The sequence below is a fragment of the Heterobasidion irregulare genome, assembly GCF_000320585.1.
Source record: "Heterobasidion irregulare TC 32-1 unplaced genomic scaffold scaffold_11, whole genome shotgun sequence".
Classification (NCBI taxonomy): domain Eukaryota; kingdom Fungi; phylum Basidiomycota; class Agaricomycetes; order Russulales; family Bondarzewiaceae; genus Heterobasidion; species Heterobasidion irregulare.
In genome coordinates, this window is record NW_009258207.1 from 1,110,632 (window position 1) to 1,123,169 (window position 12,538).

A 12,538-nucleotide genomic window follows, 5' to 3' on the forward strand; every position below is an offset into this window, starting at 1 on the left:
CAGCGCGAACGCTTGCGGCGCTAGTATTCCTAACAGGTGATGGAAAGGCGACTGCTGGTGTTGTAGTTTGACTCTTGAGACCCGCGGATTGCATGTGGGCTCAGTGTCCTGCTCAATCCGCAAGAGGCTGCCGGGCAATGCAAGGGACCTCTAAAGCCATCGTATGCGATGTGGTTACTTCCTCTGCACGCTGGAACGGCGAATCGATATAAAAAAATAAGACAACAAGGAAAGTACGATGACTCATCCTCCTCATCCCAATCGGCTACAGATCGTGGGAGATCGGGCTAGCTTATCTCTCCAAAATTACCCGAATCTAATCTAATCGACGCAACGGATCTTATTTCTGATTCTTTTTCTGCGATACATACACATAATACGGGGGTACTTAAGCCTGTACGATTATTCGCCACGGACGACAATATAAAAGGAGCGCTGCACTTCAGGCTACTCCTCGACAGCGCGCGGTTGCCACGTGCCGAACACGACCTGGGCACCGCGCGCGAGGACGGCGCACGCGGCGGCGCTGAGGCGGAGGAGCATGCGGGCGGGGATGGCGAGCGGGGGGAATGCGATAGCCGCGAGAGCCTAGTTATGTGTAGTTCATTGGGTGAGTAAAGCAGGAAAAATGTGAGAAGTTCGAGGGAGCACGCACGTCGGTGTGGTAAAAGTCCTCTTGGGACGCGATGTGGTATAGAATGGGGGATTCAGAGTCCGTAGATACAGGGCGGAGGGTGATGCGAACGAGGAGGCTATGTGTGCGTTAGGTGTGGAATGGCGTCGGTAATGGCAGGGCACGAAGACGGGAGGTACACACCGAACGGGGGCGGGCGGGAAGGGGACGAAGCGGACATGGAATTTCTGCGTTACGGTAAGGTAGATGGTGTTTTGCTCGGGGATGTATGCTGTGCGGTCAGGGCGAGCGGATGAGCTGGAGACGTGCAGAGACGCGTGGGAGGCGGAAGTGACGCACCGATGTCGGAGACGGCGAGCTCGATATGCGGAGAGAGGATGCGGTACCACCTGCACAGGTGCCGTGTTTTTGTTAGTGCATCGTATGCGCTGCAGAATCGGCGAACTGGGCGCACTGGTATATCGATAGGATGGACTCGCGCGAGTTGGGCGCAGGGGGGACGTGCGCGAGCGGGTGGCGAAAAGACGCGTCGGGTGCGAAGAACCTGTGGAAAAGTGAGTGACGGGTGCGACGTCGAAAAAGTAAAGACTCGACAGACCGGTGGATAGCACGCTTCTGGAGGTCGGGAGAGGCGGCGGCTGTGAGCTGGTGGACGACCGAGTCAATCTCGCGCGCGGGGTCTTGCATGTTGCCAGTAAATCCTGTTACTGTGGGTTCTACCGCGCTTCAAGTATGCCGACAGTTTGTCATGGACGGGCGCTGGGAAATAGGGCGCAAAGACATTGGAAACGGCCTGCGTGAAGCTTGCTTGACGGATGGAGACGAGATAGCGAGCGAGTGAGCGTGTTTTGCTGCAAACTGGTCACTGCGAGCGTCATCTCGGGCGATGACGTCACGGCTCAGCTCGTCCGCCGTCACCATCTGCTTTCGCTCGCGCACTCAAGAGGCGGCAGTTCACAATGATCTCCAACCGCAAGCTGTTCCCCTCTTGCGCACGCCCCACTCTAGAACGACCTCCTTGACGTCCCCGCAGAATTCTTATCATTTAGAAAAATTTGGGTTTCGTCGACAGTCGTCGTTATGTCGTCCGACCCAGGATCCCCCATGCTTGCTCCCGCACGCACATATGTGCACGAGTCACTTGTCGCCCTGCGCAACTTCGAAATTTTCACGCTCTTCAGTCCTTGGCGCCTTGCCGAGCTCATGCTCAATTTTGCATACGTCCTTCTCCAGGTCCCGCTCATCGCACTCTTCAAGCCCGTAAGTGATACGTGCCTCGTTCTGATCCTTTTGCTCCATGGAGGCTGAGTTTTTTCAATATCGACATAGGCCCCTCCTAAATCCGACGAACTCAGAAAACCGTTTGGACGGATCGCAGTCATTGGTGTGTTCGAGTTTATTACATTCATCATATATTCCTGACCATTCAATGTACCCATCTCTAGGCGCTGGCCTCACAGGCATATCCTCCGCCGCACACGCGATAGCCCACAATTTTGATGTGGTCATATACGAAGGTGCGTACCGTTTACTCGTTGCCCGCCTGGTCCCGTTTCGGTCTCTGCGCTGCACCGCATCCGCGCGCTGCGTTTGAGCGTTTGCATGCATGCAGAAAGAAGCTGCGTATGATCCATGAGAATGTCATCCTTTTTTGTGCATATATGCGCCCTGCCTATGGAGTATATGCGTCTTTGACAATTGGACAACTCCAGCTGGATCACTCCAACACAGAACGATTACCATCTTCTGCGTTGGTCAGCAACGGAGACTAGATTACTTCCGTCTGCTGAATTCAGTTTGAACCGCGTGCAAGGAGGCCTGTGTACGGATTGTTCAGTGGGAAATGTGAATCTACGGCGACAGTTGAAAACTCCTTCTCGCATGGCCGAGGATCACTGCATCATTAGCATCTGAATCTCCTTCGTATTCCTTTACTGGCACAATATCTTCTCATCTATGCTTGACAATGAGAACGTTTGTTGACCTCTCCAACGTTCTTCATCACAGCATCTGATCGTCCAGGAGGGATATGGTCCCGCGTCAACAAAACTTCTGGCCTTCAGCTCAACTCGCTACTGTACCGTTTTCACCCTGCTGTGTGCTGGCGCCACGGGTTCCCTGAGCGGGACGAAATCTTAGATGGTGCGCGCAGGGCTCTTATGTGAAGCAGTTTCTTTGTTAATTGGATTGGCTGGCTGTGATTTCGAATAGAGATTAAACGCGTTTGGAAGGAGTACAAGTTGGAGGGGCGAACGCAATTCAATGTGCGTTGCACACTTTATTCTGTTGATTTATGCGATTAATATCTCAGGATGTCTACTTATAGACGCCTGTGACCTCCATCCGCCGCGCGCCGAGTACATCCTCCCCTGGCGCACGCTGGCTCGTGAACGACGGTAGCGACGGCGCGTTCGATGCCCTGATCGTGACTGTCGGGACGTGTGGGAAGCCGAGGATGATCGGACTCAAAGGAATGCCGAAGAGACAGAAAGGTCAAGACGAAATAAAAGGCAATGCTAAGGATAGAGACAAGGCGAGAGCGAAGGCTGGGCAGGACGGCATGCCGTCGTATGCGGACATAGCGAAGCATGGGACCGCCAACGAATCCGAGACTGGTGGCTTGAATGCAGAAGCGGGCCCGGATCGGGCGTCTGTAGACCCGAGAGACGAGGGTGCCCCTTCGTACGCGGACGTCGCAAAGTACGAGCCAGACTCGAACGACGCCCCGCCAACAGAGGTGGCGGCTGCGTCGAAGCAGGCAGACGCCATCCCGGGCTCGCCGGCCTCAGACGCGAGCTCGGCGCGCAAGGAGTCGCATCATCGTGCGGATGAGCATCCGAGCGAAGACACCGACGCTGAACGCGAAGCTGCGGCCCAGCATGATACAAAGGAAGACAAAGATGCAGGTGAAAGCGGCGGCGACGACGATGACGACGACGATATGTTTGATGGGCCAATCTTGCACTCGTCGGAGCTCGATCGAGAGGATGCGGACATGGCGGGTAAGACTGTGATCGTTGTGGGTAGCAGCGCGAGCGGGGTGGAGGCGGCGGAGGCGGCGCTGACCAGAGGCGCGAAGAAGGTGTCGATGGTGGCGAGAGACGACAAGGTGCGTGATATGCTGTGGGTTGCATCCTGCATTGTGTGATCATTATGATTTTGGCACTATACGTGATTAGTGGATCATTCCGAGGTGTGTTCGTGCGATCCTTCAAAAGAAATGGTATACATTTTCTCAAGCTGATGTTGATTGATCAATCTCTCCTCTGTGCGACCAGGAATATTGTGGTTGATACCGCCATTTCGGCGCAGCCATTTGGGAGGGAGATGCCTCTAAGGTGCGTATGAAAGCCTGATACTGCTATCGCAGCCGACAGTTTCGTTCAGTTTCTTGTGGGAAGGGTTCCTCCGAAACTGGCATTACCGCGGCGTGAAGGACCTCACACCTGCGGATAGGGGAATCTACGAGGGCACGCCTGTGAGTTTCGCGTTTCAATTTTGGAGTTTTGTCTCTGTCACCTTCCGTTTTGCGCTTGCTTCCATGTATCGAAAGACGTTGCTCATTATATGATGATGGGATTATACAGGTCGTCAATGACGCGTTCCTGGGCCACATTCGCGCGGGCCGCGTCGAGTACATTCGTGGAGACACCCTCAGGCTGACGAAGCAGGGCGTGCGTGTACGCGTACGGCCACGAGGGTCCAAGCCGGGTGATAAGAAGCAAAGATCGAGCTCGGAAGAGTACCCGACGCGCGAGTTTTCTGCAGATGTTGTCGTGCTCGCGACAGGGTTCGAGCCGCCCAGTGTGGAATTTTTACCGCATGATCTGTTCCCAGAGGGTTACGAGCGCCCAGACTTGTACCTGCAAAACTTCTCGACGGAGGACTGGTCGGTGCTGATGACGAACTCGTCGTATCTGAACGCGATCGGTACGCCGCTCTTTTCGTTTGTTGTCTTGTGGACGCTAATGATTTTTCTGGGACGATGATCTTCACAGGAACTGTGTGAGTTTGCGATCATCTTTCTGATTTTGTCGTGGGCTATACTGATGGTATATCTTGGCGCTCAACGATGTCAGCGGACATTTGTACGTTCGTCTCTTAGGCTCTTACAGTTTTTCTGACTGTACAGCGTTGCACGCTTAGCCATATCGGGATATATACTCGCATCCTGCTCACGTTCTTACTCGACAAGGACGCACGGCCGCCGCCGCGCGACATGAAGTTGTGGGTCGACGCGTTGCGGTTCGTCAAGCGAGGGGCGCGCGGGGGCGCTCTTGGATTTTTCACGTATATGGAGCTCAGTGCGTAACCCCCCATAAGCAATATATAGGTTTGAGAGCGGTTCACGAATTTCTTGGTTGTCACATACAGTGATTTGGTTCGTCATGTTCCACGTCCTGCGTCCGGACAGACTCCAGTGGATGTTTTTCGTGATGCAGGGGTGGGGCGTGAACGTCAACAGGGTGGGCAAGTGAGCCGGCTCGTGGACTGTATGGGCGCAACAGAGAAAAAGACGATGGACATTTCCACGCCCAGGAGCGAATGTATAGATACGTGAGGCGAGTGTAGGTATGTGGAGGTACGAGGGCCAGTCTGATCTAACTACGTCATCGTGAGCTTTCGAGCATGTACTTGGTATGTCGGTGGATAGCCTTGATGTATGTGGTCACATTCAAATGTGTATAGTTTCATCGCCGTCTACGTGCGCTTAAGCTGTGGTGGCGGAGCAGGCTTCGGCTGCTGAGTTGCAGGCGCGGGCGCTGGAGCAGGCTTCAAAGGTTTGGGGGCGGGCCCCGGCCCTCTGACAGGTGGCTTCGGTGGCCCGCGAGGCAAGAACGCCTTTGCTGGCTTCTTTGCGTACCCCCTATGGAAGATATTTGAGCACGGGCGTTAGTTTCGAATCAGGACACGCGGAATGCTCACCCCTCGTCGTCATTTGACACGCCGGGGTCGCTCACGTCGTTGACACCCGTGGGGTCGTCTGCGCTGATACTGAAGAGGAAGTCAGCCATGGAAGGGTTGAGTGGCGAGGTGGAGCTTACGCCGTCTCGAGATCGTTGCGGTCGTTCACAGCGACATCGACGGGAGAAAAGGTGTCGGGACCGAGGAGGGAAGAGGAGGGCATTGTAGCTGGGAGTTGTGGGTCGCGCATGGCGTCTTATATACCCCACGGACGAAATCCGAGGACACAGGATCGCTGTCTCCCTCTCCCTCCGGACGAGTAAGGTCACTGTCTGACGAAACTAGACAGAATGGCATGACCTTCATCGCCTCTTACCCTACTCTCGAGGCTATGCCTTCATTACGCCTCGCAGCGCAGTATTTTAATTAAAGGAAGGGGACGAACGTTCGATTGAGTACAGGACCTCCATCTCCGTTGGAGGATTCCAACAGAAAGTGCTGTGGACGGTTGGGCACGCACATAGCCTGTGCCATCGCGGGTGAGTTTACCCACCAGCAGACCCGACCATCGTGCTTGGTACGTACTGCAAACGACAGAGCCTTGGATGGTATCTCAGCTACCTCTGCACTGACTCAAAGTCGGACCCTTCCATCCACTCAGAACCTACGCAGGAGCGACAAAGAGAAAATTGAAGCCTACAAAAGGCTTAATGCATGAGAGGACGGTGCTGAATCTGAGCTTTTCGAAACGCGTGTGGACTTGCCTGCAGCCTCGAGGCAATTCGGATGCATTACAACAGGACCCGTGAAGCTCCTATGAAGGTTTCCCTGAAATTTAGCATATTTGAGGGCAGAAAATCACCAAATCCTTCCCCGTTTGAAGCATATTTTAGGCTGAATTTGCATCATATTTCCCGGGTTTTAGCATATTTATGCCCGATCTGGGTCCAGACCAGCGGCATTTACCGATTATTTTATCATCGAGTGAAATCACTCGTGAATTCCCTTCCTTCCTAAATCCCACTCTGTGCTTCTACTGCTTCTACATGCATCTATTCTATGATCTCAACATAATGGTGATTGACTTCTCATTGTTGACACCAGACCAGCATGTGCAGAAAATCAGGAACATTATAACTGACCATCATGGCCTTGCACCCCTAATACATCATGTGAAAAACTGTTGATATGCTAGAGGTGGCTCTAAGTGCCAAGCACAACACCAAAACAACCTCTAGTGCAGGGGGGTGCTGAAGCTAGTATCTAATACACCAGGAATCATTAGTGATGACTTTTAGAAATCAAAGGCTTACTGAGAAGCAACAAGGAGTGTGAGATTATAGCATCCAAATGGTTTTGGGACTGCACCAAATACTGACCAAATGTTTGGCTGGTTGTGTCAGAGGTTTGGTTGGTGACAAGAAGGTAATGTCATGACTGACAACTACATGCTTCAAGAGCCACATAGGACTCTGACAATATATAAGGAAGAACAAGGGGTATGAGCAAAGAGATAAGTATGAATGTGAATAAGGCTAAATGACAAGAATGACAAGTTTTCAGGAGTTGACAAAGATGATTTCAATGGTTGAGATGAGGGTGAATGAGCTCTAAACTGTGGGGTGCAAAAGCTGGTTTATTCTAGAGTTGTGTATAGGTTTTTATAGTAAACTGAGCCCCTAAGTAAGATATCAAATGAGAAATAAGAGTAAATGTCAAATGGGCACCAAGCCCTAGCAATCAGAGAAGATAAGAAGGTAGGTGAGATGTCCATATGGGTTCTGAAGGTAATAAGGTAAAAGTTAATCAGTGATGGTAAACTCCTAACCATTTGGTATCTGTCGTCTGAGCATAGGTAGCCTAAACAAGCTTTGGAGAACCAATGAAAATAAAGAAAAAGTAATGTATGACCAGAGTGGCCAAGTAATGGTACAAGATTGTGTTTGACCAACTATGCAAAAGTCAGGAAGATAAGTGATAAGGACCAACTGACTTATGGAGCACATTGGCTAATATAGACTACTGGCTCTGATCTCATAAACACCTATTATAACACTTCTTGCAGTTATGGTAAGTATGTGAAGTGTAGGCGGATCAACCCAAGTGCTGCCAAATGTCCTTCAATAGCTTGCAGTTAGTTGGGTGGGGACTGACCATGTTTGGTGCAAGTCAGCATCTTTGGTACTCATCTAATGCTATTTGGTATCTTCCCAAAGCTTCCTAAATACCTCCCTCAAACCCTAGCATGGGTGTATTCTCTTGACTAATTTATTTGGCACTCTCAGCCATTTTTTCAGTACTAAATTTGCATTTAGACCTCTGCACAGTTATTTGGAGCTGTTTATAGTTATCCTATGCATCTATCTTGGACAAATAATCAGAAGAAACTTGAAAGGAATTTGGGTTCATGTGGGCAAACAAGACATTAGCAAACCCATTGATGCTCCACTAGTTGCCTGGGAAGACAGGAAAGCACCACTCAGAACAGTAATTACCCTGATTTGAGCCAAAACAGCCTTAACACTGATTGATATCCTAAAAAAAGATATTGAAGAAGAAATTATCTGTTATGAAACATCTTGCTTATGCCTACCTACTTTTCCCACCGTCTTGACAAGGACACATAGGACCTTTCTCCTGACTCTACCTTGCGTTCCTGCTCCATTGATATTTGGTCCATGCTTTCACCTGTACATACTTATAGATAATGTAGCACAGTGTGGAAGCCTTAGGCTATCCACTTCTGTCCAATCTAAGAACTGCTATTCACACAGTCTTCTCTGATTCTAAGACACTAGTCTGATCAGTCCCGATCATCCTCTCAAATCTTCTTGTATTATTTGTGGCCTAGGATCTCCTCATCTCAAACAGCCATTCGTGACATCTGGATAGCCTCTCTTCACAATCCTACTCCACATCCTACCTTTTCCCTTGCAGCAGAATACTGGCTAGTTACACACGGTGCTAGGCAGTCCCAAAAGACAAGCAACCATCAACCATAATAGTTACTATATACTTTGAGCAAACGATTGGACGATTCCACTTTAGTGTGGGTCGTTTCAGGTTGTGGTTGTAGAATATCTCTATCTGGTAATCAACCCAGTGGAGGTACAACCGAAACAATTGCACTCGACGTTACGTACAGTACTATACTAGAAGCAGAAATTACTGTACGCAATTAGGAAGAGCTGCTGTTGCCTTGACCCTCGAACCTTGATTAGGTCGAGACTAGCACGGGCTCTTTTGATCAAATCAAGACGACTTCCAAAAGCTTAAGAAGAAATGTAGGACAAATTCCACACAGAACCGACTACTTACAGTACTCAGACACATTCATCTACTTTGGACAACCTATCAGAAGAACGTCCAAGGGAAATTGGATTTACATAGGAGGACAAGACAGTGGAAAAACAGTCGATGCTCCGCTAGTACCCTGGGAAGACAGGGCACCCCTCAGAACAATCACCACCCCTACCCAGACAAAAACCATCCTACCACCAATTGACATCCCTGAAAGAGATATCAAAGAAACACCGATTCCTGTGGAAGTGCTAACCCCAGTTGATGAAGAAGACCCGGAGCCTGTAGCAGGACTAAGTCAACCAAACCCAAATCTGAACCCACAACCAAACCCTGTGCCTAGTACAGAAGTAGCTGACGATGAAGACAAAATGTCAGACAAAGAAAACAAACCAAAGTGTTACGACTGCTCGTCGGTAACCCCAAGAGTAGGAGGTTCTTCCCTAGGTCACTCGTGGAGGATGTGTGGAACGGTGGTCTTGACTGTACGTGTAGCACAGGAGCCAGAAGTGTATTGCGATATAGCAATGAAGACCGTAGTAGGAAGACTACAGTGGATGAGGGTGCTGTGGTAGGAAGACCACAACGAACGAAGGAGAATAGACTGAAGAACCTCAGCCTACTCTATGGGCCTTTTATACTACTTTAGGAAGTAGGGCGTGAGAATACCATATATGTATCCGTAGGTATACTCTAAGTCGTTCTCTCTCAATAACGACTACTCTTGTGTTTCTCCGTTAGTCTCCTTCTGGCCAGGAAAGACTAGGAGCTCAATGCCCGATGTGTGAGTAGTTTGTAAGGCGGCGTTCCATGCCCGCTACGCAATAGGCCCGTGATACTCGACCAACGATAAGGTGATCCGTTGGGGGTGGATGACCAAGGTTACTATCTGTACCTTGTTTGTACGCCTCACCTTGTGAGGCCGCTTGATATTTGTGATGATCGTGTCGGAATAGACCGCCGTTAAGGCCCGACAGAACGTGATCATAACAATACCCCCTTTCTACGTCCTATTCGCCTGGTAGGACAGCGCTGTGCGCTTCATCGCCACTCCATATACAATTTGCTTTCTTGATCCAAAACTGGTCTCCGGATGCGTCTTCCGGGACATGACTTCGTTTTCTGGGAGGAAGACCGACTTACGTCGTTTGATCCTCTAGGAGTTTTCCATCTCCGTTGAGCTGTTTGTTTCTTGGCCATAACGCAGGGGTATCCAAGCCCTGGGCCACTAGGATGTTCTTCCTTCACCCGTAAGGATTGATTTTGCCGCGGCAATTCCATCGCGGTCTTACTTCCAGCCTCCTCTGGAACAGCATCAAGAAAGGCGTATGAATGCGAGTGGTGTGTGGATGAATAGAAACTCTAGCATGTGGGTTCTGATTCGTGTCATCAGGTTCTTCTTCTTCCTTCTCCGAGGGCCAAACCTCAGTGTTTCCAGGATAGTCGTTATCCTCGTGATTTGTGTTGTTCCTCTTGGCGTTCAGAGGATGGCGTCCACGGGCAAGTAGGTTGATCGCTTTACAAAGGCTTAGGCCTACTTCCCCAGACTACCATCTTAACGTCCCAAGCAGTATCGCTCCCATACGGTGAGCTCATCTCCGGTGAGGTTGCAGCCATAAATCCCAAGCAGTATTGCCCCCATACGGTGGGCTCATCTCCGGTGAGTTAGTTCGACGTCCAGAGTTTGTTTGATTCACTATGCGTATTGGGTTTGAGGCAAGGATGTGAAGAGAATTAGACTTGAAGGGTGCCGTGAAGAGCAAGGAGGAGTCTGACTCCTTCTCCGGATCGGCCCGTTCGCTTGCACAAATAGACATTAGGACCACAGCTGATATATTGGTCGGGTTGCGAGATATATCCACGACTAGCAGTTTAAACGTCTTGCCGGACGTTCCGTAGTTTATCGTCATTGCGGACGATCCCTAGTTTTACGTCGTCGCAGACGCCAGTAGTTTTACATCGTTTCGGATGTATTAAGGCGCCCTGCGCTGCCTTGTAGTTTACTTCTAGGTCATTTGCGGACCTTCTTCATCATCAACATGGATTAGCTGTGGGGAAAGATGTTTCTGCACGCCGGACCATTCATCGGTTATGTGCATAGGGCTCTAGACCAGACTTTATCCCGCAGGTTTCCACTGAGGCATGATGAGAACGGTTTATGCTATATCAAACCGGATAACTTATACGTCTCAATATTAGGAGACCGCTCAGTTTAATGCCATGAGGTAGGCATCCTCGCAGTTTAACGCCATGCGATAGGCGAGCTATCGTCTGACTATGTCCCTCGAATCACGATAGGCTTTTCCTCCGAGGATGAGGGTAGTTTACCGTCTTTTCGGACGTTGTCGACACATTCTCGTCAAGAATGATGTCGACCGATGATCCCTGTACCAGAAGGGATGAGTAGTTTAACGTCTTTTCGGACGGTTGATGACCACGGTCTTGGTCAACAACCACAACTCCTATTCGGTAAGGAGCACGTAGTTTAATGTCATTGCGGACCGATTGACAGCATGGCGGTCAATCCACAACTCCTATACGGTAAGGAGCAAATAGTTTTCCGTCATTGCGGACGCATTGATGTCCAGGGGATTGGACGTCAATGACAACCCCTAGGTCCAGGGGCACTAGTTTAACGTCGTCGCGGACGCGCGGTATCTTGTCAAGATCGCCACGCACAATCCCTATACTTGAAGGGACAGGTAGTTTAGCGTCGTTTCGGACGCGTGGGGATAACCTTGATTTCCACCACGCACGATCCCTATGCTTAAAGGGACAAATAGTTTATCGTCATTTCGGACTAGGAGGCATCCCAATATTGAGACACATCCTACGATCCCTAGAACGAAGGGACAGTAGTTTTACATCGTTTCGGATGCCTGTAGTTTACCGTCGTTGCGGACGTCGATGCCATTGGCCTCGAACAATCCCTATGTGGAAAGGGACAATAGTTTATCGTCATTTCGGACGAGTGAACATCTGGTCGAGATATCCATTACAATCCTCGTTCTTGAGAGGACAATAGTTTAACGTCTTTGCGGATGTTGTTTCGCCACAAATATTGTGGAAAAACAATGCTTAGTTTAACGTCATCCCGGACGCTTCGTAGTTTATCGTCGTTGCGGACGAGTGGCGGAATAGACTTATGAGTGGCCCCCTCTTGCCGTTCTTCCGCTATGCGGGCCAGACGAGAGTCGCATGACCTAGTCCCTTCCTACTAGATCTTCGACTCGAGGCACGTGTCCTAGTTGCCTCCTGACTAGGTCTTGGAGCGGAATTTCTTGTACTTCGACTCCAGGACTAGACTGAGCGCTCCATGAAGAGATGCTTGCTCTTCCATGTCCCCAGACCCCTCGCTTGGAATTGAACCAAGTCGACCCGATATTCTTTTACCGAAAAGCAAGTGAATATCGGAAGCGCTTCGACCTCTTATAGGCAGGGTTCTGCGACGCGGTAATTCTCCCAAAATCCGCGCTTCACCAGAATACAACCACGCTCCTTGGGTCAATGGTAGTTTTACGTCATCTCGGACGATGGGTAGTTTTCCGTCGTTTCGGACGAAGACTAGTTTAACGTCATTGCGGACCCTAGTAGTTTATAGTCATTGCGGACCAAGCCTTTGGTAGTTTTACATCGTTCTGGATGTATTTTATGGCCTCGCATCAATTAGGAAGACTTGTGAAGTAGAGGCGGCCCGCT

The 12,538-nt window shown here is 50.2% G+C and overlaps 4 protein-coding genes across 4 annotated transcripts; 1 reads left to right on the top strand and 3 right to left on the bottom strand.

The window, feature by feature from the left end:
- Positions 1-447: 447 nt before the first annotated feature.
- HETIRDRAFT_455189 (uncharacterized protein) lies at positions 448-1,321 on the bottom strand (the record flags this gene model as incomplete). The annotated part of the gene is made up of 6 exons (XM_009553278.1): positions 448-588; positions 656-752; positions 818-905; positions 974-1,023; positions 1,089-1,178; positions 1,233-1,321. The coding sequence occupies 6 exons, from the start codon at positions 1,319-1,321 to the stop codon at positions 448-450; spliced, it is 555 nt and encodes a 184-aa protein (XP_009551573.1).
- A 495-nt stretch (positions 1,322-1,816) lies between these two features.
- Positions 1,817-5,336, top strand: HETIRDRAFT_389757 (uncharacterized protein). Its single transcript, XM_009553279.1, has 13 exons — positions 1,817-1,894; positions 1,964-2,018; positions 2,080-2,151; positions 2,642-2,776; positions 2,846-2,898; positions 2,961-3,075; positions 3,535-3,743; positions 3,814-3,827; positions 3,913-3,972; positions 4,022-4,112; positions 4,222-4,580; positions 4,781-4,938; positions 5,009-5,336. The coding sequence occupies exons 1-13, from the start codon at positions 1,838-1,840 to the stop codon at positions 5,110-5,112; spliced, it is 1,482 nt and encodes a 493-aa protein (XP_009551574.1). The 5' UTR covers positions 1,817-1,837; the 3' UTR covers positions 5,113-5,336.
- On the bottom strand, positions 5,128-6,274 carry HETIRDRAFT_446559 (uncharacterized protein). The gene is made up of 5 exons (XM_009553280.1): positions 6,125-6,274; positions 5,985-6,064; positions 5,680-5,928; positions 5,561-5,629; positions 5,128-5,501 (listed from the first exon to the last, which is right to left on the bottom strand). Exons 3-5 carry the CDS (start codon positions 5,787-5,789, stop codon positions 5,336-5,338), a joined length of 345 nt encoding a protein of 114 aa, XP_009551575.1. The 5' UTR covers positions 5,790-5,928; positions 5,985-6,064; positions 6,125-6,274; the 3' UTR covers positions 5,128-5,335.
- HETIRDRAFT_174752 (uncharacterized protein) lies at positions 6,204-6,425 on the bottom strand (the record flags this gene model as incomplete). Its single annotated transcript, XM_009553281.1, has 2 exons — positions 6,204-6,353; positions 6,402-6,425. The coding sequence occupies 2 exons, from the start codon at positions 6,423-6,425 to the stop codon at positions 6,204-6,206; spliced, it is 174 nt and encodes a 57-aa protein (XP_009551576.1).
- Between the last annotated feature and the right edge of the window lie 6,113 nt (positions 6,426-12,538).

Bases quoted from the DNA above. Each gene is read 5' to 3' on its own strand.
- HETIRDRAFT_446559 (XM_009553280.1), bottom strand. From the start codon at position 5,789: ATGCGCGACCCACAACTCCCAGCTACAATGCCCTCCTCTTCCCTCCTC. The intron at 5,630-5,679 runs GTAAGCTCCACC...CTTCCTCTTCAG, and splicing joins CGCAACGATCTCGAGACGGC to TATCAGCGCAGACGACCCCA. The intron at 5,502-5,560 runs GTGAGCATTCCG...TATCTTCCATAG, and splicing joins GTGTCAAATGACGACGAGGG to GGGGTACGCAAAGAAGCCAG.
- HETIRDRAFT_389757 (XM_009553279.1), top strand. From the start codon at position 1,838: ATGCTCAATTTTGCATACGTCCTTCTCCAGGTCCCGCTCATCGCACTC. The intron at 2,899-2,960 runs GTGCGTTGCACA...GTCTACTTATAG, and splicing joins AGGGGCGAACGCAATTCAAT to ACGCCTGTGACCTCCATCCG. The intron at 4,581-4,780 runs GTTTGTTGTCTT...TTGCACGCTTAG, and splicing joins ATCGGTACGCCGCTCTTTTC to CCATATCGGGATATATACTC.